General features: G+C 37.7%; 1 protein-coding gene across 4 annotated transcripts in view; it reads right to left on the bottom strand.

The window, feature by feature from the left end:
- TESK2 (testis associated actin remodelling kinase 2) overlaps positions 1–26,816 on the bottom strand; it is a 75,418-nt gene that overhangs the window by 37,926 nt on the left and 10,676 nt on the right. For all 4 annotated transcript variants that reach the window (XM_053951119.1, XM_053951120.1, XM_053951122.1 and 1 more), the window contains exons 3-4: positions 12,383–12,504; positions 3,235–3,283 (exon numbers count right to left, since the gene is read on the bottom strand). In XM_053951119.1, the coding sequence (XP_053807094.1) occupies positions 3,235–3,283; positions 12,383–12,504 (171 nt within the window). The remainder of the gene's footprint in view (positions 1–3,234; positions 3,284–12,382; positions 12,505–26,816) is intronic.

The following is a 26,816-nucleotide window of genomic DNA, read 5'->3' as shown; positions in this document are numbered from 1 at the left end:
ATTAAAGCTGAATGCTGAGAAAGGAATAGCCAGTTTCTGGTTTTAGAAAAAACAAGCATGGCAAATCTGTGCTCATGAGCTCAACATTAGTGAGGCAGTCTAATGCCTGCTAGCTCATTTGGGTGATACACCTATTAAAGCATTTAATTTGCTTTCCTTAAATGTTTCTTAACTGAGTGCTTGCAGGGATAGAGGTCCTTGGCAGCCTAAGCTGTTCTGTCAATCTAAGGATATTGAATTACTTCAGAAGAGGCATATACCATAGCTTCTGGCCTGAGAACTTCAAAAAAAATATTGGATTATCAAAACTGATAAGACTGTGGATTCAGAACAAGGCCAAAGTCCTAGTGCAGTCTATAATTAAACAATTCCATTCTTATTTTGAAAAAAAAAAGAAACCAAAACAAACAGAAACTGCCTCTTGCTCAAGAGTTTTAAAAACAAAAGCCACTTGAGAGAGGAAAACTAAATCAACACAAAACGCTGCCAAAAGGGAAAATCCCAAGGCATACATAGGAGCAACACCTTCTTCAGGCAAAAAACCTGCTCTGCATGATCCACTGTGTTTAAGCCTCCTGTGTCTGTAAACATGCAAGAAATCTGTAATGCTTCAAACTCTGCCATCCAATAACAAAGTGCTGCATATTCCTAAAGTAGCCCCTTAACAGGCTTACAAAATCCTCAGTGCTCTTCTAACACCATTTGAGGTTGCCCTACCTGTTAATAGCACAAGTTGTCTAAATCCAGTCACCAAACATCTGGTACAAGTTCTCAGTTTCTTCTGTTATGGAAGCATATACATATATAAAATAAACATGATTTCCCATCATGCTGCCCTCAGACATAAGCTTTAAGTGATGCTGTATCCCTCATACATAGGCATATCATCAATTGTACTCTCAAAACACAAGAAAGGATAATTAAACTCATTACAGAACAGGTCCAGCACAGGCAAGCACGAGAGGATTCTCCCAGCAGTGACTCAGACACCTATTGACCAATGGGTGTCTGAATCAACAGTTTCATCTCCAAAGAACTGAAACCCTGGCAGAAGTTCTGAGCACTTGTAGTGCCAGGCTGGTGTCAATTATGCTGAGCACTGGGAGCAAGGAGACCACCTTTGTGGACCCACAAGCTGAAAAAAGCCACAGGACAGTGGCCAATTTGTTTATCCTCCTGGGCTATATTTGAACTGGTGATTCACCCTGTCTTACTAATAACTCTTTCAGCTCGTCATTTCAGCCCCCTTCTCCAACCTCCAGAAGTCTTCAGAATTCAACTATTACTCTACACACACTTGAAGATGAAAAATGATACTACTGTTGCCAGAAAAGACAATTGCACCACTTGGAACATATACTGTTTTTAACTTTTAAAAGCTCTCTGAAATCAAAGAATAGCTATGTTACTGGGCAAAATTGTGTGTAGATTCCCTACAACATCCATTCCTGTAATGGATTTTCCTATTGAAGGCATTAAATGCTCACCTTTGTCCACAGAAGAAAAGCAGTAATCACTAATTATACTTTTATAATGTCACTAAAGCTATTCTGTTTCGCAAAATGTTGCAGTGAACTTCTTCAGTCTAAAACTTTTCCTTTTTGGTCTCAAGATGCTTCAGGAATCTCTTCTGTTATTCTGAATTATAACTATAAAAAGTTATTCTTTGAAGTCTTTCTTAGATTTATTTGCTTGCCAAGAACTCAGAAATAGCTGAACAAAGTAGCAGCTACAAAGTTAGCTCACTATGAGGAAGCATCTGTGCTGTTTTCATTTTCTTGGCTTTTTGGGTGGGGAGGGTTATTTAAATGGTAAGCAACTGCTGTGAAGGAAGGGGAAAAAAATAACCAAACAAAAAAACCCACATTGAGCAAAATCTTCCAAGTTTTAGTACAATAAAACAATATGAAGCTCCACCTCTTCTACGATAATATTTAGTGAGTAGAACAGCCCAAAACATCCCTGTTTTAATTTACCAGATATCCAAAAGAAATCAGCAATAATATTAGCAAAGCCTGCCTGAATAACTTGATCAGCCATCTTAGGAATGTTTCCTCTACTGAGCACAGGGAGGGGGGAAAAAACCCAGAAAGAATAAATCAAATAAACTGTTCTTCTCATGGCAAAGTGCTCACACTCATGCTGTGTCTTGAAATTTCTGGAAGTATCTTTACCTTTGCTCCTCTATAAATACAGATATTGAACCAGAGTGCATCACTCCAATAGCAGCTAGAATGAGAACTGCAAAATTGTCACCCCAGAAGGTGATGAAATTCATTGCCCACATATGTGCATCTTTGCCTCAGAGTGGCATCTGTAAGTTACAGAAAATGATGGTGACACATATCCTGCTAACTGGCATACAGCTTTTCAGTCTCCTCATTTTACAGCAGTTCTTGGCAAGCACACCATACCAGGAACCTGCTTAAATTTCTAATTAATAACAGACTTATCTTTGGGAGGGTGGGAAAGGGGTAATCTTTTAATTGAGCAGTTCCTACAAAACAGAAGTAAATAAGAAACATTAACTTTACAAACCATGAGTTTCCTTTCAGTCTGTACTCAAGCTAATACAACAAGCAAAGCATTTTATTGATTTTGACTCAAAACAGGCAGCACTATTCCTAACAAGAGAGTACTCTCTTCTTGTTTTTCCTGAGCAGTACAGGGGGATTAAACAAACAACCCAATAAAGCTGGGTGGGAACTCATATGAATGCAAACTTCAGCTTCATTTCTGATACCTAGATCTTGGCCAGGGTACATGGCCAATAGAATAATTCCTTTTTATGGGACCCAGATTAAGCTGTAATGTGAAAGTGGTAGGGAGCGAATACAATAACATGACCTAGCTGAAATGTTATTGATTCACTTGTGAAATGCACAACTGGAGTATAAGACAAATACAATGCAGTGTCACTGAAATAAATAATATTTATGAGCAGCTCAATGGTAATGCATATCTCTCATTTAGAACATTATCAGTGAAGTTTTATGTTCTTACTGTGATTTTTTTTTCACCCCAGTAAGTGCTTCTGAGGAGAAAAGACATACAAGGCTGTGAGTGGAGTTCTGAGGACTGATTCTGCAGTCTTCCCTTAACATAGCAAACAGTGAGTGATTAACTCACCAGTCACCATAGAAAAAACTTCACTCAAGGTGAATGGCATTTGCAGAATCTGTCCTGAGAACTGAATATTTCATATTCAGTATGTAGATTATGATATAGTCTTACCTCAGTAAGAGCGTGCAGCTGTCCTTTATGCACACAGACACCCATAAACCTACAAGAAACAAGAAAAGAAAAGTGGTTTGGGCTTTTTTCCCCCCCTCTTTTTTTTTGTTCTTTAAAAAAACTAATATAGGACACACAAAAAAAAGGAGGAAAGAGAAAAAATTCAGCCTCACAGACACTGCATACCTCACCATTGATTATTTAAACATCTCAGCACAAAAAAATCATGTATCTACACTACAATATAATTTGAATTAGCAGTTCCAAGGGAGCACAGGAGACAGCTCAACCTCAAAATGGAAAGTTACTAATTTAACTATAAGCAAAGGCCAACGTATAATGATTTATGCAGAAAGGAACAGTCTCGGAGTCCTATTTTAAGGAAGTTTAAGCCAAGTAATCCACTGTTGGTCTGCATAAACAGAAAATTACTTCCCTTTGCATTTTGCTGTTTAAGCATAAAGATGTTTCTTCCTATCCCATTCTTAACCACTCAGGAATATGAGAGCACATATGCAGTGTATACTTCCCCTCCCCAAACTCCTCTTTCCAACATTTGGACAGAAGCAAGTTTCAATAGTATCCAGCATACACACATTCCTCAAGTGTTACCTATACTGCACAGTTTTCAGACTCCTGCTGTTAATAGCAATGATTGCCAGCCTCGGTTTGTCTGGAGAGCAACAGAATGTGCCATAAACAACTGAAAGCTCATTTTTACTACCATACAAGCTGAACTTCAAAGTGACAAAATGCAAATTAATGCTACTAGTAAACATCTCCCATGAGAAAGTTCAGTAAAGCTGAAATTTTAAACACTTTAGAGCCATCTCTGCACAGTTCAAGTGTTTGTTCTTTATAGATTAATTAATTCTCAGTTTTAACATTTAGATTTTGGTCTCAGCAAGCAAAAAGCAAATTGTCTATAATTTCCATAATGGTCAGAAATTTCCATTTTGCAAGTAAGAGGTAGACATGTATGATCTCATTAAATGTGACAGACATCTTGTGGACAACAGCTCAAAGGAAAAGGACCTTTTATATCCTGAAACACTTCCGAATTTAAACACAAAATGATGCAAGACATGTAGCGCTAGTTCAGCTAAGCTGCTTTTGAAGAAATGAATGATCCTCACTGTTTTCTTGTCTAACAGCTGACTGGTAAATTACAAGCAGCCAAAGAAAAATAATATAAGTAAGGTCCTTTGCATAATCTGAGCTGTGGAAATCTGTTTTTAAAACCAAAGTAGTGGCAAGACTTGAATTAGAACTTCTACTGCCTGCTCTCACCTCAAACACTCAAACAATATTCCCTGAATATAGGAATTTTAATTTGAGAGACACTGAAAATCCAATTCCTCTTGTTTAATGTAGAATCATAGGGCATGATCAGGTCCTCAGGGGAAAGGGAAGAAGCTTCTTTTAGATATAGCAGGTAGGCAAAGCATTTCTTGTTCTGAGTTTCACTTCATACAGCAATGAATGTATTAACAATTTTGTAAAGAAATCGACAAATTAAACTTCCTGAGGTGAAGAAACCCAGACTTCTACAGAGCAGAAATCTATTTCCTAGTGCATTAGGAAAGTCTCCAGAGCTACCAGGTCTGGTGTTAATGGCTTTATTCACAAGGAAAAATGGAAAGTACACAATTCCAATATATTAATTTCTCTATAATACAACTTTCCAAAGTACTACCTAGTCTATCAATTACACAAAGTTAACCTGTTACAGCAATATTTTCATTCAACAAAAATGGAGATTAAACAATTTTAAAAAATGGTTTTATCTGTTTTGGTCAAGGGAAGTCTCAATGGAAACATATTCATTACCTTTGTGAACCCATGCTTAAGGCAGCAAAGACACATTGAATCAAGTTACCAAGAGTAAGAGTTTCAAAATTCTCACATGCTTAGGATTTCTACTAAGAATCAAAAATCAAAAAACAAAGCTCCATATCATGATCTCATGGAAAAAAAGCTGGACATAAAGATACCTTTATGAACCCCACATACCCAGGAAAAGAGAAACCAAATACACTGATAAAGACAGAATTAATGAGTTTACACACGACATACTGAAGCCATTTAAACTTTGTGTGAATGAATCTCAGTTTTCAGGCTCTGGAAAATAGATTGATAGAACAGACCTATAGCAATCCAAATTCCTGGAAAACTTCTGCTTAGCTGTTTTATCAAGCAATAATAAGCCACTTGGTTAAGCCAAGAACTGCTACAAGACATAGTTGGAAAGGATTTTCACTAAAAGATAATATACCAGCTGCTACTGGGAAATACAATTAGCAAGCAAGATTTAACATGGTTTCAGTTTCTGAGATTGCCCCAGATGAGATTCCAAGCTCTGTGGATAGGAAGCTGACATGCTGGTCCAGCACAGCTGAGATTATTCCTGTTGGCTAGACACACTGTCTCCTGAGCCAAAATGTGCTTGTAGGTGAACTTCAGCAGAATGGCTTGTCAGCCAAAGGTTACACTTCCTATAAGCATTTCTAGCTGGAAGGAGCTCCAATAGGCCAATCATCCACAAAACAGGAGATCATTTGCAGATTTAAGGAAGTTTATTTTCAAGACGGTGTAACTGGCCTTATCAACAAACTGAAACACTTCCAAAATCTGTGTTTTGGAAAAGTTTTCCTAGAAGCTGCAAATAGAAAGGATGATACTTGAGTCCACCCAACTAAATACAGTGCAGCACATTTCCACTACCAAATGCTTTCTAACAAATGTCAGCAATCTATACACATGTTGGAAATCTCATTTTATAAACAATCAATCTGGAAAACCTGTCCTCCTAAACAAAACCAAGAGAAGCCTGGATATTTCTTAGTCCTTCACAGTCGTTACACAAACTACTTTCAGTTCAGTCAGATGGCAAGGGAGAAAATCCTGGACAAAAAAGGGGAGACTAAATACTGTAGCTTCAGTCTGAAATCTTTGCCTTAATTTATCAAGCAAAACTAATATCCAGATCATACAGCCTCTGTGGATATCCAGACACTGAACACATGCTTCCAGTTAAAAGAACTTCACTGGGACACATTCCTCCTCTGTGGATAAACCTGGGGCAGCTGCAGTTCAACAAAAGAAATTGATGCCCTCAAAAATGTACTGCTTGTATGAGAAAATTCAGCACTTTGATAACATTAAACAAAAGAAACAAACCAAACACACTAATGCAGAAGCCTCCAGTACATGCTCAGTAACAGAGACAAAAGTTCAGAAGACACATGCTTTTTTCATTGCACTGACTTGGAGAAGGAAGAGGGCAAATAAAAATATTAAGTCTGCATTAAGGCCCTCCTTAATGATTTAGGCACCATGCTAGATTAAAAATGTATTTTAAGTTTTCTACACTTGCATCTTGATTCTAGAAGAGGTAAGGCATTTAATCTAGAATTTCTGTAACATATACAGCCTCTCTTCTGCTGCCTTGTACACTGTATTTCTAAAATACTCCTTTTTGAAAACCACGTCACACAAAGAGAAGAAAAAGCAATTTTCTTTCCTGTTCAGTACAGGACAAAGGATGTTAAAAGACAAAATCCATCCTTCTGGCTATTGTAACAAAGTCCATCACAAGCAATTTTGCGAAAAGGAAGGTTTGAAAGGATAAAGCTACACACAAAAAAAATCCCTGGTATTGTGTTCCCAGGGTGATAGATTTGTCTCAAAGGGGATGAAATAAAATTCTTCTTGAAAGGAGTTCATGGAATATGCACACAGTGTGCTTATTTGTGTGCTGCACACACAAGAAGGTGGATTTAATCAATGAGTCAATCTGCCTGCATGCTCACAGCCAAACATGCAGCAATACCTCCAAGTGCTCCCATGAGAACACTTAAGACATGAGCTAAGACTTTCTGTGTACAGAATGTTTTAAATTAAGTCCCCAAGGTACAGATCAAATAAAGAAATACTTTTTCATGCAAACAATAGTGATATTAAACACTGAAATTCTACCTCAAAATTGAAGATACACCAATTTAAGAGACAGCACAAGAGATGGAGAATCATTGGTAGCACACCACTTCATTTGTATGAGAAAAACACATCTGTAAGATATTACCAAAAAAAAAAGCTATCAGGTCTCTCAGGCAGTAGACTGAAGGCTCCCAAGCTCAGGACACAAGGATGGAGATTTCCTGAGTCCTTTCCAGACCAATTTTCTTACTTTGATTTGAGTAAAAACTCATGACTACAGCAGCACATCAGCATTCAGGAAAGTAACAAAATGGTAGAGCACATCTACAAGCATACACTATACCTTTCATAACCATGGTCCTTGATCTAACCCAACCTTTGAACAGCACTGCACTTTAAACAGGACACAAGCTAATAAAGAAGTGGAGAAATGCTCCAAACCCCTGTTTTCCCTAACCCCAGCAATTACAGTCTTGCCATGTATCAGCTAACCAGTATTAAAGTAGCTATAGTAAACATCACATGGTACAAACCCCAACCTCAGCTCACTTTTCCACACCTCCTCTCACCATCTGTCTGAGGGAAGATGTGATAAAACCAGCACATCCCACAGCCAAGGCAGGAAGAAATGGAGATCAGAGGAAGAAAAGCATTTTAATTCTTCATGTTTATCTTGTATGCAGGAGTGAGATTGAGACAGGAGATGAGGTTGATGGTAGAAACAGAAGAAATCACTCCTTGAACCTCATTTGTCTGCTTCTGCCCTGTCCACTCCTAAAATGTCCCCAACCTGGACTCTGGGGAACAACCAGCAAACCAAAAAGATAAGCAGGTCTCATACATAGTTTGTTATAAACACCAGACAGCAACTAAACAAAAAGTTATTACACTGTAATTAACACCTACCCTGCCTCTAGAATCACATCTGCTAGCTGAAATAGGAAACAAGAGGAAGGGAGACAAAAAAACTCCCAAATCCCCTATTTATTACCATCATGCCTGTGTAGCTGCAAGAGCTGGAGTCTTCTATTCTAAAATATCCTTAACAGACTGAAAAAGAAGTTCATTTTTTTGCCAAAATAAATCCTCTAATAGAGGGCAGCCTCTCATTTTCTTCATGGAAAATACATTAGAAGCTTATATATACACATATATTTGACCACTGGAATCTTTATGATCCTACCATGGGGACAGTAGACTTACTGGGGACTTGGTAAGTGAAAACTAAGCTCTTCACTTACATCTCTCTTCTAATCAAGATGGATCTATATAGCTGGCCAAGAGCAGAATTTGAGTGCAGAAATACTGAAATGAGTGTGGAGATTTAATGTTAGCCTTTTACTCCATGGCAAATAAAGCCTGTTGCTTTTAAAGCCTAAATACCCAGATCAGTACTTCTCCAAGTAAAATTGAAACTCACCAAGAGAAACTGAAACACCTTGACTCAATTCCATCTCCTCAAGATGTGCAAAAGAATCAGTAAGGAAAAAACACAGATGCACTTTTAGGTAATCTCTACTGAGCTAAGGAATGGAAGGAAGTCAGCAACTACTGACAAATTCACACTCCAGAAGAGTGACCAGAGTCTGTAACTCTGAAAAGGAGTTTATATGGACAGCACAGAAGCAAAAGCAGCTTCATAGAGTCAGCAATATTATTAGTAATATCAGTATGATCAACAGCAAAAATACCAAAATCTTCACAATAACATCTTGAAGTTAACTCTGGGCACAGTGGAATTGACAGCTTGTAAAAAGTTGATATATATTTTAGAGCACAGGCAAAGGGATGGGTTTTTTAATTACCCAAAGGATAATGATGATCCTGGGCTACCAAATGCACTACGAGGAAGAAGAACCTCTTCTTTCCATAACACTTAACTATATAAACTACAGAAGAGCTCTCAGACAAAAACACTGATTCAATAACAAATTTGAGGTATTACTCAACAGGATGTTCAAAAACACAACCACACTCCCAGCTTTAGGAAGGTTTTAGTGTACTAAAATAATTGCCTCATTGCTGAATCTGACATTTGCTTTCTAAAATATTAACTTGCTATCCTACACATGTTGAGATGGTTTGAGAGCAGATTTTGGAGGTTGTAAAGCCAGTATTTATCCAGTTTCATAATTTTACAAGCCATTTGATAGCAGAGCACCTTGCAGCCCTCACCTGGTTCAATTAACCACTGCACAATATTATCTCAACATTTCAGCCTAAGAACCCATTACTGGCTAGCAACATGAAGGAAAGAAACTTGTTTAGAGTGGAAGTTAACAGGAGGTAGTCCCAGAGCTCAGAGGAAATGAAGAAGCTCAGAGATGTATCATGTAAAAATCAGAGGACACCTTCAAGGCATGTGGAGGAGATCCAGTGGCTAATCAATAGAGAAGTGAACTTGATGCTAGTGACAAAACACCTTACTCAGTAACATAGAACTTCAAAGGAAAGAAATTAGGTGAAGAAAATTAACAGCAAACTGACATAGTTCATAGCCCCTAGAAAAGTTATATATTAGAACTTCTTGGAAGAGCATGTTCCCTTTAAATACTAATACAATCTTAAAATTTCCAAAAATAATCCCACAAAATGTTTTAGTGGGAACACATCGCTGTAGAACATTTTCCTAAAAACCTCTCAGCAATACAACTCAGCTGCTCTTATCTGACAACACAATGTTGTCAAACCAGCAATACAACCTCTCACCACTTTAAGTGCAAATTCATATTAATTATTTTTTTATGTGTTTCTAAAGTAGGAAACAGCTGCTTCCCAAGACTAGTAGAAGCACCAATGATTTACACATTTATGAAATCTAAACAGAGAGGCTTGCATGTGTGTGTTTATAAACAGGTATATAAAGACACCTAGGCAGGTAACATTTAAGAGGGGCAAAATCTTCTCCCAGACATAAAGAAATTGAAAACAGTGCAGTAAAATTTAAACAAAAACTTAAATGACATCACTAACACACAAAACCATCAAGTTGTCTCCTACACAGAAAAGTAGCAGGGTTTACTGTGTATTATAATTCAGTAAAAAAAACAACTAAAACTAAATATTGTTTTCTTGTTTGCATTTCCTGTAGGAATAACTCTGCTCCCTGTTGCAAGGTGACTTACCTAATAGATAAGAAAAAGGCAGTATTTTACCAGAGAGCCTGCTCTTTTTGAAGAAGCCTCAAATCAAGCAATTCACAAATCAAATGCAGTATATTCTTCTAAATAACCTGTGCAAAGACAGACCATTTCTACTTCAATAATTTATTTCTGATGTATTCACTCATACCTGCTTACTTGAGCACAAAAAGAAAAAGATTTCTCTGTCAATCCAGGGTAATAACTAGAAGAACAAATGAAATTCCTTTTCTGCTTCATACATAAATCAATACATTATTGTTCTTCCTTCAGGGCCATCTGTGTAACACTGCTGACTTCAAATTATTCATTTGCTCTAAGGCCAGAGGGGACCAGTACATCACAAACATGATCTCTTTTACTTCACAAGACACCTAAATTTCAGCAATTACTCAAGACTGAGCACAATTTTTGTTCTCAGCAACACCTCTGTAATTCCATTCAAGAGGGGGCAGGGTTATATTTAGGTACAGCTGAATGCTTTGGCCTGTCAGTATATCCCTCTCCTACTTTCCCTCATCCCAACCCAAATTAAATTCTTGATTTTGAACAGAGCTGTAGAGCTATATTTTTTTTTTAATAAGATATACCAACCACACGAAGTTGATAAAGAAACTGATGAAGTGTACTGAGTTGATGATGCTGACAATGCCAATCTTACTTTGTAAAGTTACTCTTTCCACAAACTTTATTTAAAAAGCAGCTTTATCAGTCCCAGGGTCATACACTGCTTACCAAAGGATTCAGAAAAAATGAAATGAAGGAAAAATGTGGGGAATAAATATAAGACACAGTTAATGATCCTGAAATCTAAATAACCAGATAGATGATACAATTTAAATTAAAAAAAAATAAGAAATAAATAGGAGGAGGAGTTTCTTGGAATGCACCTCATCTTGGAGCAGAAAAAACAGACTAGGAATTGCATTTAGGGATAGATTACTACAACACTTGAATGAGTATATTATGATAAAACCAACACAGTTTACTATGAGTAAGAATTCTTTAAGTTCACAGGTTTTTGAGGTTTTAAGAAAAATAATAATAGAAAACAGACATGAAGTAATGGAATGCTCCTTACAGATATTTGAAATGCTTCTGACACGTGTCCTCATAAATACTGAAGGAAACACACAGGATAATATTGATACAAATCAGTTGACGAAGACTGAGGTAGGATTTCAAGGATCAGAAAAATCAGTTAAAAAGGATTTTAGGAGTCAGTATTAAGTCTGTACTATGTAACATAATGACAAAGAAAAGGAAATTAAGTAACAGAGTTCACTGTTTTTCCAAAACTGTTCAAAAAGAGCTGAGATCAGAAATGGATCCCAGGTGTGCAATAGCAGTTTAGGAGAACTGGCCATTTGGAGCACTGTCATCACATCTTTAAATTTCATCATGTTATGGTTTCAGCCAATTATGTTAATTGCTTGTCACATCACCATAGAAGAGAAACCAAGACTAAAATGGTTTAAGAAACAACAAGATACACACTGGAACATTTTGGATTTGCATGCAGTAATTTAATGCAAAGCAAGAACTACCCTTTTCCTTCCAGGAGCATATAAATTAGTTCAACTCTAGCTTCTTTTCTTAGTCCTTCTTATCCCACCTTGCAATACTGCAATAAGAAAATTCTAAAAACTAAGAAGCAGACCTAAGAATAAGAAGCAGCTATGGCATTTTGCATTGTTTAATTCTAAAATTAGTAACTGTAAGTTAGTTAAAAAGTGTAAAATTTGCAATAACTTAAGTTCACAAAAAGAAGCCAAACTTCACTCTTCATATCACTTTATTGATTCATCAGAAATTTAAAGTGTGAGCACTTGTTTTTCTCTGACCTATGTTACTCATTACTGGCAAACTCCAGATACCAAAATTATGTTTGGGTTTTTTTCTCTTAAGTCTTTTCTTCCTCCCATTCATCTATTAAATTAGCCATTTGATCCTAACACATTCAGAACAGATAAACCTACAACAAAAAATAACTAAATAAAAATTGGAAAGAAGAGAGCCCTATGAAAGACAACCTATCTCTATATGATACAGAAAAAGAGCCAGTGTACCTTAAGATGTTCGGATGTGAGAGTCTATTCATAAGTTGAACCTCTTTCAGCATGTTTGCTCTGTTGCTGTTCAGTGTGTTCATCTTCAAAGCCATTACCTGGTCTGAAGTTCTGTGCCTTACCTATTGGATAGAAGCAAAAAATGGTAAGGATATGAAATGAAAGACTGAAGAAACAGTATTGTTTCAGTGCAATGTAGAGATCCTTCATGATAAAAGTGATCCATACACCAATTTCTGCGGTCTTTATCACGGAGATGACTTTCTGTAAGCATACTATGCAAATGTGAAATGGCATTTTGCTCTTCTCTTGCAACTCATGATGACAGAAAGCTTGAGAAGTTGAAAAAAACATCAACTATCAGCTTCTTAGTACAAGTGAAGAAGCCATCTGTTTGTACACAGAGAAAAAGTTTCCCACTCCAAGACCTATGAAACTTATTTTCATTCCACCCATATCTTTTTTTCCCCCTGCAGTGGTTGCTGTCATTGTTCACAGAACGTGTTATACAAGGACCTGTTGCTTACAGCTACGGGGCAGATTTTGGAGATACTCAGTGTTTACTTCTGAAAATAGACTATGATCCAGCTTCCACATCCAGGGGACTGAAAGCATTCCTGTCAACCCCTGCTGCAAAGCAGAGAGGTTCCTGCACAGGAGATCACCTCACCCAGGGTGTCAGTAGTGGTTGTACAGCGTCAGCAGGAGAAAGGATTTCTCTGGCAACTGCACAGCACAAGCACCTCTTTCAGTGTGACCTTCCCCAGCCAGAAATGCAGGGCTGTGGCCATTTCTAACTTGGTACTCAAACTAGCCCATCTGTCAAGTGTTATGTAGATGTGTGCTACTATTAGAAAGGAGCTGTCACAATAGTGAAAGGCTTGCCAAGCCTTTGAATTTCCTTACAGTTGGGCATTCCCACACACATACTGGTAGTATTCATGGAAATTATGTTCCCATTTTCTTCCTACATCAGTACCTGCAGCTCATAAATAGAAAACATGTATTTCTCAAAACACTGCATTAACCCCATGGCAAATTCATTCATGTTCATGGAGATTAGCCTAGGAAGACCTATGTTCCGGGAATTTAAGACTCATCAGCTTTCTAATTTAAAACTGAAATCAACATTATGACTTGGGTACATACAAACTTCCTACATTTTAAACAACAGCAGCCTGTCTGCTTTTATTCCAGAAGACTGTTCATCTTTTCCAGTAAGAGGCTTCTTTAGCTGTGATATGTTAATTACAGAAAGAAAAACTGAATCCATGATAAGCCAATGCAAGAAGAAAATGGGGCATGGGTTTTGAAGGTAAGGCTCCCTCCCTGGCAGTTCTGAGGCAGCAAGTGATACCTATTTTCAACTTTTATTTGCACACCACTATCTGCAAGAAGAAGGGGCATGTTTCAGTTAAACATTCTCACCTAGAGACAAAGCCTATGGATTCAGCACAGGGATGTACGGGGGAGGAGAGGGTATCATGTTTCAGGTGTGTGTCTGGTTTAACACTTCTAAGTTGCCTCTTCCCGTCCTAGTTTCAAGTATAGGATAGCACTGGAAACATCCCAGGTGAGTGTGGAAAACAACATCGAAGCACTGAGTAGAAAAATAGCCCTCAGATGCTTTTCCTCCTCCTTCCTCCTGCTTATGTACATGAGCTCCTCAAATGCCTCACCTACAGTCACCCAGTAATCCCAGTGCAAGAAGGATCAGGGAAAGGGGGTGGAGAAGGATTTAAAAACAAGGACTGAGCAGAAACCAACAGCAAGTTCACAAGCATGGGACTCCTCCTTTCCGTGGTAATATTGGTTTTAAAATAAAACTGGTCAAACTACAGCTTTAGTGCATTACAACAAGATAATCTAGAGTCATTCTCAACACAACCTGTCTTGCCTGTTTGGCATGCTTATTGGTTTTAAGCAGGATGATTGCATGTTAAGTTGATGAGGTTTATTGTTACTTGCCAGGTTTCTTGTGTCAGTTGTGTACTTTCATTAATTTTTAATTTTACCCAGCCAATTTGAATGAACAAACTAAGTTGGACAGGTCAATGTCTACACAGAGACTTTTAAAACATATTTTAGTTATATCTTAGTTCTACTAGAAGTAATACCTTGGGTGAGAGGAAGAAGTTAAAAATGTTTTCATAGACTTAGAAAACTTCAACGAAGTAAATTTAAATTAAGAAAAAAGGACTATGCTTTGAACCTATACACAGCAGCAGCTAAATCAACACACTTCCTCTGAGACGAAGGTTAGGAATCTTGGGTGTTGTGGTGGAGAAATTTGGGGGTTTCAGGGAAGAGGAAAGGATTTGAAGTAACTTAATTCCTATAGTCAGAGATGCTCTCAACAGAATTTCCTTAGAAATGAGCTTTCCACCAGCACAGAAGCTTCAAGGTCTGCCAAAAGGGAATGAATACAGGTAGCAGGTGATCAGGAACTCAGATGGAATGTAGTCTTAAACAGTATTTGCCTTCTCATTAACTCTGCCAGCTACCTCTTAATTTCTTGCCCATTTCTATAATTCACTCAGTTTCATGCCAAAATTTCCCGCTCTTTCACCTCAACTCTGAGGTAAAAGTAGAATTTATCATAGGACCTTTCTCCTTGTTCAGACTGCTTTTTTTAAGCTAAGGAAACCTCAGAAAAGAATGTGGGCAACTTTTTGGGTCTCTGTGTTCTGCATGCTTCTTGGATATTCAGGTCTGATATGCAACAAGAAGTGGTCAACAACTGCTTCTCAAAGGTCTGACTGTCCACAGCACTAACTCCACATCCAGAGAAAACTGAGCTGCTTTTGCAAAGACAAAACTTCTCATCCTCTGTTTTAGGCTATCCTGCAGTCTTTCCAGTCTTAACAGACTGAACAAGGTTTGGTGGCAAGGTCAATAGGCTTTTCTTTTGTTTGTTTTATAAGATCACTTTTCCCATGCTTGGAAATTTCTCGAGTTTCTTACACATAGAGCAGCACAGTCTGTCCAATTACCTGGTCTCTAAATAGTACCCAACATTGCACTATGCTTTGTTTCACTTCAAGGGACACTGTAAGGTAATAGCAGCAATTTTATTTGAAGTTCCGTATATTCTTCTGATTTTGGCGGATGCATTCCTGCAAGATCTGACAGAATGGCAAAATTCCTAATCAAACCAAAGGAGAGGGGGGAAAAAAGGGACTCTTCCTCTCTCACTAGTTATCTTTTAAGCAAGGAGGAAGAAGCAGAACTGGAAGTGAGAGGGCATCTTTCTCAAGAGGACAATACTCAATACTATGAATAAAATCAACTATCAGTTTATAAATTATGGAGCATAATGCTAATCGCTTGGAATACACCCAAGACTAACCATGTTCTCTTCTCTGAAGCAAATAGCATTTCTATGGCAAGAACAAATTGACCACAAGGAACTGACAGGTTCTGTCTTTAAGGTTTCAGTCAAACTCTGAATCATCAACATGGAAGGAGCTTTCAGCTCTGCCCTCCGTCCCTACTTACCCATCAGTCATACCCCAGAAAAAATTTGTGTCTATCCTGGCATACCTTGCCAAAGCCCTGCAAAACTATTTAGTTTTAATCCTCCTTCTCCTTTCAGGCCACCTCTGTGCCATAAAAACATGGAAGAGATGTTTCAATCACCTGACTCCAGAAAGAAAATGAGTAAATATTTTGGCAATACTGCTGATCCAATTTAACATTTGTTTACAAGGCAGTTTGCCTCAGGCATATGCCTGTATACTCAACATAAGCAGGGATTCACTCATGCAATTCAAACCTCTCCCTGATGCAACTTGCAGACTGCTGTGAAGCTTTTAATGCCACTGACATTATTATTAATTATGGCCCCTTGCATATCAGACCAAAAAACCTTTCAGCAATGTCTGGATCATGGCGTCTCTGCTTAGAAACATTCTGACAATCCTACAGCTGCTTTGCACACGCTTCCAGCTTTTCAGTCTGCTTACCTATGTGTGTGACTCCATCTCCAAGGTCACAGTAACCAGATATTGCCTCCCTGTTTTATTGCTGACAGGCAGTTAAACTGTCCCTTTGCACTCTGATTCTTCTAGGATCAAAGTACTTTGGACTTTGACCTGGCTATGGTTACCTGTGTGGTTCTACTCACATCAGACCATGTTCTGATCCTTACTCCTTTCTTTAGAAGAAAGTGGGAAGTAGAGGAAGTCATGGATACAGGTAAAGAAATAGTGATGCATTTGAAGGAGATCTCATAATAGTGATTTAGCAGGGCTCACATTCCAGAGAAGTAGTCACTACACAAAGTTCATGAGGATTATCATGCAAAAATTGGTGGGTTTAATGTTCAGCTTGCTGCTTAGCTGTAAAGTTCTTTATTGTTAAAAAATTAAATATAATTTAGATTATTATCTATTACATCATATACGTCTGTCAGGGTTCTCTGAAAATCCAAACATTTATATTACTTCCACTTTCTGAAGGGGAGGTATTTTAAGCAATAGCTGAAATCTAGCCTGATTTCATCTTTCACAAGGCCTTTTTGATCTGTATTCACTGTACCTTTCCAGGTGGCCCTGGAATAAACATCTGAAGAACATTTCCTAATACTGCTATTGTAAATCTGCCAACACAGCTTTCAGCTGTGCTCCTAGTTTTTGATTGCATTTTTATTATTTTCCAAATTATCATTATATAGTTGGAAGTATTTTGTCACCGTTTTCTTCCAAAACTTCATTTAACTGCTTTCCAGTTTTTCTTTACCCTCCCCTCCTTCTGGCATCCAGCCTCACTGCTTAAATACATTTACAGATCTTTACTTATACAGCCTACTCCATAAAATCATGTTCCTGCTCTAGCACACACACCAATTTTTTGTTCATTCTTTTACACACCTTGGTCTTCATCTGGCCATTTCACCTTCACCTTTGCTGCCATGCAAAGCACCATTTTAAAAGGAGTCCCCTCTGGTCCAAATATTTGACCTTCCTTGAGTTTGCTTCTCTGTCTTCATTTGATTTACAAGTATTTTCTCTTTGATGACAAGAGATGAAGACATTCCCTTAGCTACCATTCTAGGCCATTTGCACTAAATGTTTTACACAGTTTAATTTTGACTGACTGAGTTAACAATAAAGCTTGTGAGGCACATGAGATGATAGAAGTAATCGCTGTTAGAGTGAAAAGGCTTCATCATAAGAGTGCCTACCAAATGACAGGAAAAAAGTCTTTCACAGGGAAGCAGACCAGCAATTTGGCTCTGATACAAAACTCTCAAACACAGACTACTTCCTTGCTGTAACAGCAGAAGAAATATTAAAAAAAACATAGGGTCAGCTGTATTTTATCCAAGTCTCACAGTCAAGCCACCAAGTCATCACACTTACAAGGACATATTCATGCCTTGAGGACGAATGTGCAAGAAGGATGCCTTAACTCTATGGTTGATTGAAAAAAGCTCCCTTCAGCAAAGATAAACCTGTTCTTCAGCTCAGATGACAGTGCTTATAAGTCTGTAATCTGAAATGTTTTTCTTAATATTAAAATGTACCTACTGTCAGATACACATACTCATAGCAGTGATGCCTATATAAAAAATTTCATATCACTAGGAAAATTTGCAATGACAAATAGAAGCTGAAATACACCAGTTCAGACAATACTAAGCTGCTATGTTGATTCCAGAGAGTCAGATGGGTTGTGGCTGTTTTCAGAGTAGTAATACAGAATGTCACTGCACTACAACTTCTTGCAGCAAGAAGAGAGACATGCCAAATGTAACAAAACTTTGCCAAACAAAACTAGTCAGCATGTGTTACAAGAGCTTTAGCACAGGTTCAGAAGATCTACAGAAACTAGGCACAAAATAAACCCCAAAACCTTTCAAAAGTCTGACAGTAACTGTGATTCTACTAATTTCTAATACTAAAAAGAGTTGAGAGAAATCGACAGAAAAAAGCTGGAGACTTCACCATTTTCCCTTTAGTACAAAAGCTCAGTATTAGTCAAACAAAGGTCCTAATTTGATAACTTTAGTAACTTCTAGCACCACCAATTCAGCAAAGAAATCTGTTCAATTACTAGAGAATATTCCACACCTATGGTCAAATTATCCAATTTTTTTTTTACAAACTAAAGTGAATTTCTAATCAGTAATACAGCACTACCATTGATACTTTGTAAATCCACTTGTGTGCCAAAAAAACCTAAATTTTTGTTTTGTATTTTGTTTTTCTTCATTGCCCACTGTAATCTAGAACCAGGGCCCAAAATAGAGCACCCTTTTATTTTAAACAAACCATTTATTGATAGGAATCTGTGCACATATCTCTGCCTCTGCCATTAACTTGATCTCAATCAAGCCACAAAGGCAAAAAGAGACTACAGTCTTATTTTGAGAGAAAGCACAAATTAATCAGAGGACTATTGTTCCACAGTTTGAGATGAGAAATAAACAGGCACAGCCCAGGGTGGGGAAGTTGACTGATTTTGTAGCCAGTTCAGCAGAATGTAACCATATAAACTTTCCTCTGCAATCCAGGACATGGAACCTGGATGCTGGGTAAGCACTGTTTTACCTCAACCTCAGTAAACAGCTCAGCATGTACTTGATACCTGAGTAATATTATAGTCAGGAAAGAAAAAGAAATAATGAATTTGAAGATCATAACTGAGAGCTTATTCCTAATTTTCAATGTTAGCTATCCTCAGCTCACTGGGCAGCCCTGAGCATGCTACTCCCTTTCTTTTGTTACCTAACTGGTCTATAAAATTGAGGTGATATTATCTACCTGCCAGAAAACTGGAAGATTGCCATCTGCAAATCACTGTTGTAATATCCAAGGACAATACATAATCAGATACTGTATCTGTGTTCCTATTTTCCCATTTAATTTTTAATACTTATGGTTAAATATTTTCCATGTTACTATGGGTTTATCCTGCATAAAAGATAATGATACTTACATAATCTGCAGATGTTTTTGAAGAAATCAAGACTTTGGACTGAGTTTTCCTGACACAGAAATTCCATCTTCTAACTTTTACAGTATATGAACAGTTTGGCAGTGAGCACACAGCCCCCCCACTACACCAATAATCTCATAATTGGTATTCAAACACATTTGTGGGGTTTCTTTTCAAAACTATATGGGAGCCTTGACAGAAAGTTCTGTTTGGGGCAGAAATCACTTCCTTAGATTTCCTTTATAAATCTTTCAAATAAGCATTACCATGCATGAGTAAGGAAGTCTGTCTCATCTTTCAGAACAGAGCCCACTGACATACAACTATTGCTATTATAATCACAGCACAGCACTTTGATCACAACCACAAAAAGGGAGCAGGAAGAAGCCACATTTTGCTTACTTTTAGATACTTCAGCTTTTATAAATTGATACAGTTAATAACATTCAGGTTACAGCAAAAATAAAAAAAATCTAAGTAATTTCTTGTTATTTAAGCCTTCATGAAACTGCTCTTCTTGAGAGTTAGGTTCTTACACAAGTAGCTAATTAAATATGCCATGCAATTTCTTATGTCTCCTCATGGCCTATAAAGGCTAGGAAGCGCAGGAATTGGATTTGCAGGACTTAACTGCAGGCAGCTCATGTGAACAAAGCAACAGCAGTGAGTCAGTGTGAGACACATTGTCAGCTCCGGATTAGTTAACAAAGCAACGCTGTCTCGGTATCGATCACTCCAGGGATGTTTCAGAGCTCTGTCCTCTCCTCAAGCCCTAAAGCCACCAAACCATCAAACAGAGGGCCCCCACCTTGCAGAGCTGCTGCCAGTGCAAAGAGCCCTGCAGCCACCCCAGAGCATGGACGGGAGAAGTTGCTCCTATAGTTTGGATACGGCCTCAGCATCTATTGGGAACAAGTTTTGGATTGCTTGCATACAGAATACCAACAACTGCAGAAGGAAAGATTAAAAGAAGCCCTGTCATACAGGCTTTGGAGCTCCTTTCTCTAATTGCTTCCAATGGCTGCTAAGGAGATATGGAGAAGTATTCCCTATGGACCTGAGACTGTAAGCATCTCTATTTTGTTAGTGCCATCAATAGTAATTTGCAGTTCTCATTTTTACATTTCATATTAGGCAATAACATATATGCATTTGTATGCATTAACAACACAGACACTCCCCAGGCACAGGCAGTGAAATCCATCACTGAAATATATTTAACTGTTCCCTGCTGCCAATCCCAGTAAATAAGAGTCCAGAGAGGTGTCTCAGAGGTGTATCACAAAGCTTTTAAGTGATGCACTCTTGTTCTCTAGGTGCAGTCATGTTAATACTGGACATATGCCAGCACAGTTATTTGAAGAACAGTAAATCAGCACCTGTCTCTCAGTATCAGCTATGAATGAGCTTACACAAATGTGCATGTTTGCCAGCTGGCAAAACACAGAAAATCCCAGAGCTGCCAACCCAGCACATCTCCATCCAGAAGAGAAAACTAAACAGATCTCATTTAACCGTGCTTGAGAAATTATTATGGAAAACAAGACAAAAAAGCACACAAACATTTTAGTGCCAAGGGAATCTTGCCACCTGTTTTGCCCTGGGAAAACTGCACAATGATACTCAGATTGGCACTTTTCCAACAGAAGAAAATCAAAGGCCCAAAGGACTCTAAACTACAGCAGTCACTGTACTAAACACAAAATCCAAATGGGGGTTATCTCCTATTGCAAGGTACTTGTTACAGTATCAATGTCTTTCTTACTGTTGACAGAATTTGTGAGTGTTCCTTCTATTTGTGAGGACAACAAAGATTTACCTTGGACATTCCATGTATCAGCTCTTCAGCAAGGCTGAGGAGAGGCCAGGTTTTCAAGCAGATGAAAAATACATTACAAAATGGACAATTTTACATTAAACTATGTTACTTTTTTTTCTCTTTGACTGGGTATTCCTTAACATCAAGTTTGTTTCAGTGATTTTTATTCTGGCTTTTTGGTCTTCAAACAAATTGTTCATTTCAGGATAGTTCTATCATATTTTCTAAATATTTCTTTCTTCAACAGAGAAGCTGTCTGACCTAACCTGAGGAAGTGAAACATAGTGTAAGAACTGTTTCACCCTGTTTTAATTTGTGTTACTCAGTAGAGTTCTAAACTTGACGGTAGTGATGCCAAGCAGGACTGTAGGAAGAAGCATTATGGAAGTATAGTTTTGGAAATTTTCTTAAATATTTCAACACCACTACAAAAGACAAGGCTTTCATCAAAGCTGCTGCCTGGTTCTTCTTCAATCCCAGTGTTTCTTCAGCTGATGTTTTAGGATTATTATAACATGCATATTTTAAGACTTCTACCAAGAAAATAAATTAATAAGAACCAGAACTTCAGATAGTAAATATGAGTTAGCCCTCCATTCTACCTTATATTTCAAAGCATTTTCAATTCTGCTAAAAGTAAGAGTGCTCTACACTTTAGATACATGCAAATGTCATTAAAATTCAAAATTGCTAAGTGGGGAGTAAGTGAGTATTTTGCCCCGATGGTGCAATCCATAAAGACTAACAACACAGATGAGGTTTTTAATTCTTGTATTAATGATCTGTTGGAGTGCAGCCTATTTATTACTACTTCTCCCTGTAGCCTATGCCCTATAAAAGCATTTGCTAATGAAGTGACAAGGACTAGGATGACAGCAGCTTGGCACCTCAATAGCTAAAGAAAAAACATTAGCAAGAAGAAGACAACAGTCTGGTTAAGTGGTTACCATACAAATCATCTTAGCAGTTGGAAGAAGGGCTGCAAAGGACTGATACTTCACACATCAGTGTGAGAAAAATCAAACTCACTAGAGTTCTGCATTTGTGCCTCAGTTTCACAATGGCACTTCTTCCTACTCCAGACAAGAACCAGAATAGAAAGAAACAGATGAGAATCACCTCTCTAATAAAACCACAGAGTTTGAAGTGAAGTTTCAGAGTTATTCTAGCCTCCTAGATTACATAATACAGTGACTGTATTCTCAACCAATTAGTAGATTGTTTTAACATCCTAACTTCACAGGAGAGAATACCTTACCTTTAGCCTCCAATACCTTACTTGTGTCACCTTAAGGTAGGTGAGTTTTCTTCACTAGTCAAAAGGAAAATATTTATTTTCAGCTTAAAATTCAATCCTATAAAAAAAATTAGGCCAAAAGGTATACATGGACAAGAAGACATGCTGTCTGTTTTTCTAACTGGCATCATATCACACAGGGAGGGCAGGGACAAGAACAATGGCTCTACACCTGAGTGAGGAAAGATAGGCCTTGGTCAAATGAGTGTCACTTTTCAGTCACAGAGCATATTCCCTACGCCTTAAAGATTAAATCTTCAAAACATAGGATAATCCACATACTCATTCTCTACTCCTTTTCCTCCCTAAAAAGATGGCTTCTGCCACCATTTATCATAAGCAGACCTTGAAGTATTTCATTTCACCTGATGTAGCTACAGCAGTTCCAAGAGGAAAAAAACCCCACATATCAGTTAAAAAAATCCTATTGTCTAGACCATGACTTTCCAAAATTGGTGGTATTATACTGCTGAAAGCTATAGCTTCCTCAACACCTTACCAAACTTAATCAAGAACATTCTAAAAAAAAATAAATAAAGATAGCCACAAATATCACTAATAAAGCAACAGGAAAGAAAAATTTTGGTTGGCAAGGCATTTTTCTAAAATAAGTAAAATTGCTATTACAGCTTTTAGCCATTGGGCTTTATCATACCTTTCTCATTACACTGAAGAGAACCTTCAAATAACTATTTCCTTATTTTAGGTCTGTTTATGCACTGTAATGACAACTTTTATACAGCAAACATTAAGACTGAAGTCATCCACTGAATCACTTCTCTAGCTATTAAACCAAGTTTTATTGTTTCTTTGTCCTCAAGTGTTAACACCAAGTTAACAACTTGTGTACTCAAACTTTTCTAAAGTCAAATATCCAATGCTGAAAAAGTATTTAAAGCCTAAATTTTTAAAGTTAATACTTAATAGAATAATTAAAATGAAGTATCTTTTAAGCCTATCAAATAGTATCACAAATATAATGGATACTGTGTGATCTCACCTCTAATGTTTTACAAGTTTTTGAAAAACACTTATGTGTTCAGACACTTACACTCAGGCCTCTGATCAGGCTGCTACTTCCAGAGGCAAGTAAGATCCTTTCCCAGTACAAACCTTTCACCAAATGTTCAAAACAACACATGACAAAGTGAGAGAACTTTGAAACTGAAGCCATAAGGACAAAGAAAAAGCATGAGAAATATTTGAGATTTCCAGTGAAGTTTTACATTATCAATGCTGCTCTCTGAGTGCCTTTAACCTGAATACCAGAAAATCTATGTGTTATGCAGAAAGATGTTTTTGTTGTGTTTCAAATTTCTAAACTGACAGTGTTACTATTTTGTTCCTTAAGACAAAGTGACAGTCACTGTAGATAGAGAAGGTATGAGAAAAACATTTATCAATGATGGAAAGCAATTCTTCCAGATGCTTTCTGAATTCCTCAATAAATTTGTACCATCCCTTTTCCAGGGATTGTACCATCCCTTTTCTCCCCTTCCAGCTCAACCAGGTGAAGGGCCATCCTGAAAAGACCAGTAATAATGCAGAGACTCACATTTAGATTTAAAACACTTTGACAGGTCAAATATTGCAGTGCCTGCTTATCTGATAAAACCCAAGTTAATAAAGATTCCAGTCCAGGAAAATGTTGTCTGCAAACTCTGACACTGTTTCCAACACCTTCTGCAGTGGGATTTTGCTGAGCATGGGCTGAAAACCAAGCAGCAGGTCCCTTGCCTTTTTTTCCTGTACCTTTTCCATATCCTTTTTCTAGTCATATTCTCCTTTTAATATGAACTGGCATTCCCTTCCTTGCATGCTCATTTTTATAACTACTCAAATATCTGCTTCCCTCCTTCCACACACTCAGAGACATGTTACTCTTCTGACTAAATGCCACAGGAAAGTGGAAACCTCTGTCAGTAATGAGTTGCTAGTAGAGTCAATAAGCAAATAGGAAGGACCAGCTGTAGAAACAACTCAAACTGGGAGGTTCTATCTATAAAAGGATCATTTAAAAATAATAAATTACAGCCTGGATACACCAAAGGAGGCTGTAGACTCTTTTATGATGGAAGTTTAACGGACAAGCCAAAAGTAGCTGCCAAGAACAGAGCAGAAATATTTATGCCTGGCTTAGCTAAGGACACTGTACTTATTCTCATAACAACCCTGCCTAGATTTACAATAATTTTCAATTTAGGTAATAAGACTGATTAAGCAAAATGTATACATATTTTTCAACAGTGATATACATAGACTTCTGTAAGGCATCTGACTCCATGCCACAACTGACTACAGCCAGGTTACAGACTTGCCAGGCACAGCAGAAGATACTCTTGGACATGACAAAGCAGGGTAAGACAGGGGAGTCTCCCCAGGGAGCTTCCTGAGGAGCCAAGGGAGGTCTCTGCCTTGCCTTCCTCCTGACAGAAGCTGCCACTCAGAACAATCTGAAACTTTTCAATTTGGACCATTACCCTGTTCATGTTATTTCACTAATTAGTGAAGGTCACTTCATATCTTAAATCTGAACAAAAATCAATATACCCAAATAAAACCTTCATTGCAAACAAGGATTGAAGGCTAGAGAGCAGGAGGTCCACACCCATTAAATATATGGCACTAATGTGCCATGACAGCAACTTATAAGAGTGTGACACAAAGCTGAAGGATGGTTTTTATATGCTGTTGTAGAGAAAACTAGGGCATGGTATTGTCTTTGAGATCTTCAATTCAGAACTGAATTTAAAAACCAGTAAGGGAGGTATACCTGTGCTATATGCTGTATGTGGTGTCAATGTATGGTCTAGACAACGTTCCAGTTACTGGTAATATTCAAAGACCTTAGGTAACATGGCAGTGTGTGTAGATGACCCAGTAACTCTTCCAAGCCTTAACTGTTTGAGAAGTTCATAATGCCTTTATTTTTAGACAAACTATAAGACATTACAGGCAAAGTATAACATGATACAGATATTCATGCCCACCAAGACAGATACTCTTTTTTTGGTCAAGAGACCTCTTACAGTCTGAAATCTCATGAGTTAATCCCTTACTCTACTGTTCTGTTCCTACTCTGCACTGTTATTCTAGTTAAGCCTTGTCAAACCTAGGTCAGAGGCTACAGAAGAAAATGACATTAAACATTTCTGCACTTGACTCCTCAAGGCCTGCAAAATTACAGACAAACACAGAGCAAAATGTTTTTCTGAATGGTAATGAAGTCATAAAGTACAAAAAAAAAAAAAACAAACCCACAAAACTTCCCTTTGAGTCACTTTGAGAAAGCCAGATCAGTAATAGCTCTTAAACCTCCCACAGTCTAGAACAAGATGTTCCAGAGATCAAGCCCACTACCATGACAATGTGCCCATGACACACAATATCATAAATTATACGCTATCTAGTATCACTTATTATTTGTATGTTTAGAGGTGATAGAACTACCAGTTTTATCCTAAGTGCATTACAAGTACTTGATAAAAAGAATTATATATGTGTTCTTCACAGTACCTGTGAGCACAACTCCTTTCACATTAGACAGTTTCTCCTTTCACATTAGACAGTTGGATGCTGCTTATCTCTAAACAACCTGAAGACATTAAATAAATACTAGAAACAGGATCCGATTCTCAGGTACAAGGTACGTATTTGGACAGGCACACCTTTCCTGACCAGTCAGCACTCTTGAAAGTCAAAGAACATTAATTTGGCCACACAAATAAAGACTGACAACTAATTAATGAATTGGGGACCATCACTCCAGGGTATTCAAATAGGAGGCCTCACAGTATAAGCACATACAGCACAAACACCTTGAGGATACTGATCCTTTTGCACCCACCACCCATCTTGTTAAGACATCAAAAAGTATGATGCCTTCTCTTTGTATTTATACTTGGCCTTGTACAATTCTGTATTGGATCAATGACTCCCATTTTCATGTGTACACAAATAATAAACTGCAAAAAGTCTATTTTTAACACTGGAATGTCACAAGTATTTCCAGTCTCTCTCAAAAGTTCAGCTAACAGAATGCAGAGACAAAAAGAACACCTGAAGGAAATTCACAGCAACTTGAATAGTACTGAACCTGAAGGTAAATGTGAATAGAAGATCATCCTGGATTTTAGTCTGACTGCTGCTCCAAAACACACATTTTATAATTAATAGTAACTATTTCTTAATGCAGTACAGTTTAAGGATTTGGGATCATGGTTGCTCATTTATACAAAGAGTGTCTGCCCAGCTTGATCTTAAAAGCAAACCTCAGGGTCCTGCACTTGCCATTGAAATTTGGCACAGGCACTAGTGAGTCAGCTGCTTCAAACTAGACTGCTGATATTTTGACAAAGTTCAGTTTTTCTAAACTA

Source organism: Vidua chalybeata, chromosome 9 (assembly GCF_026979565.1).
Source record: "Vidua chalybeata isolate OUT-0048 chromosome 9, bVidCha1 merged haplotype, whole genome shotgun sequence".
Taxonomy (NCBI): domain Eukaryota; kingdom Metazoa; phylum Chordata; class Aves; order Passeriformes; family Viduidae; genus Vidua; species Vidua chalybeata.
Note: the sequence above shows the minus strand (reverse complement) of the source record. Positions and strands in the feature narration are given on the sequence as shown.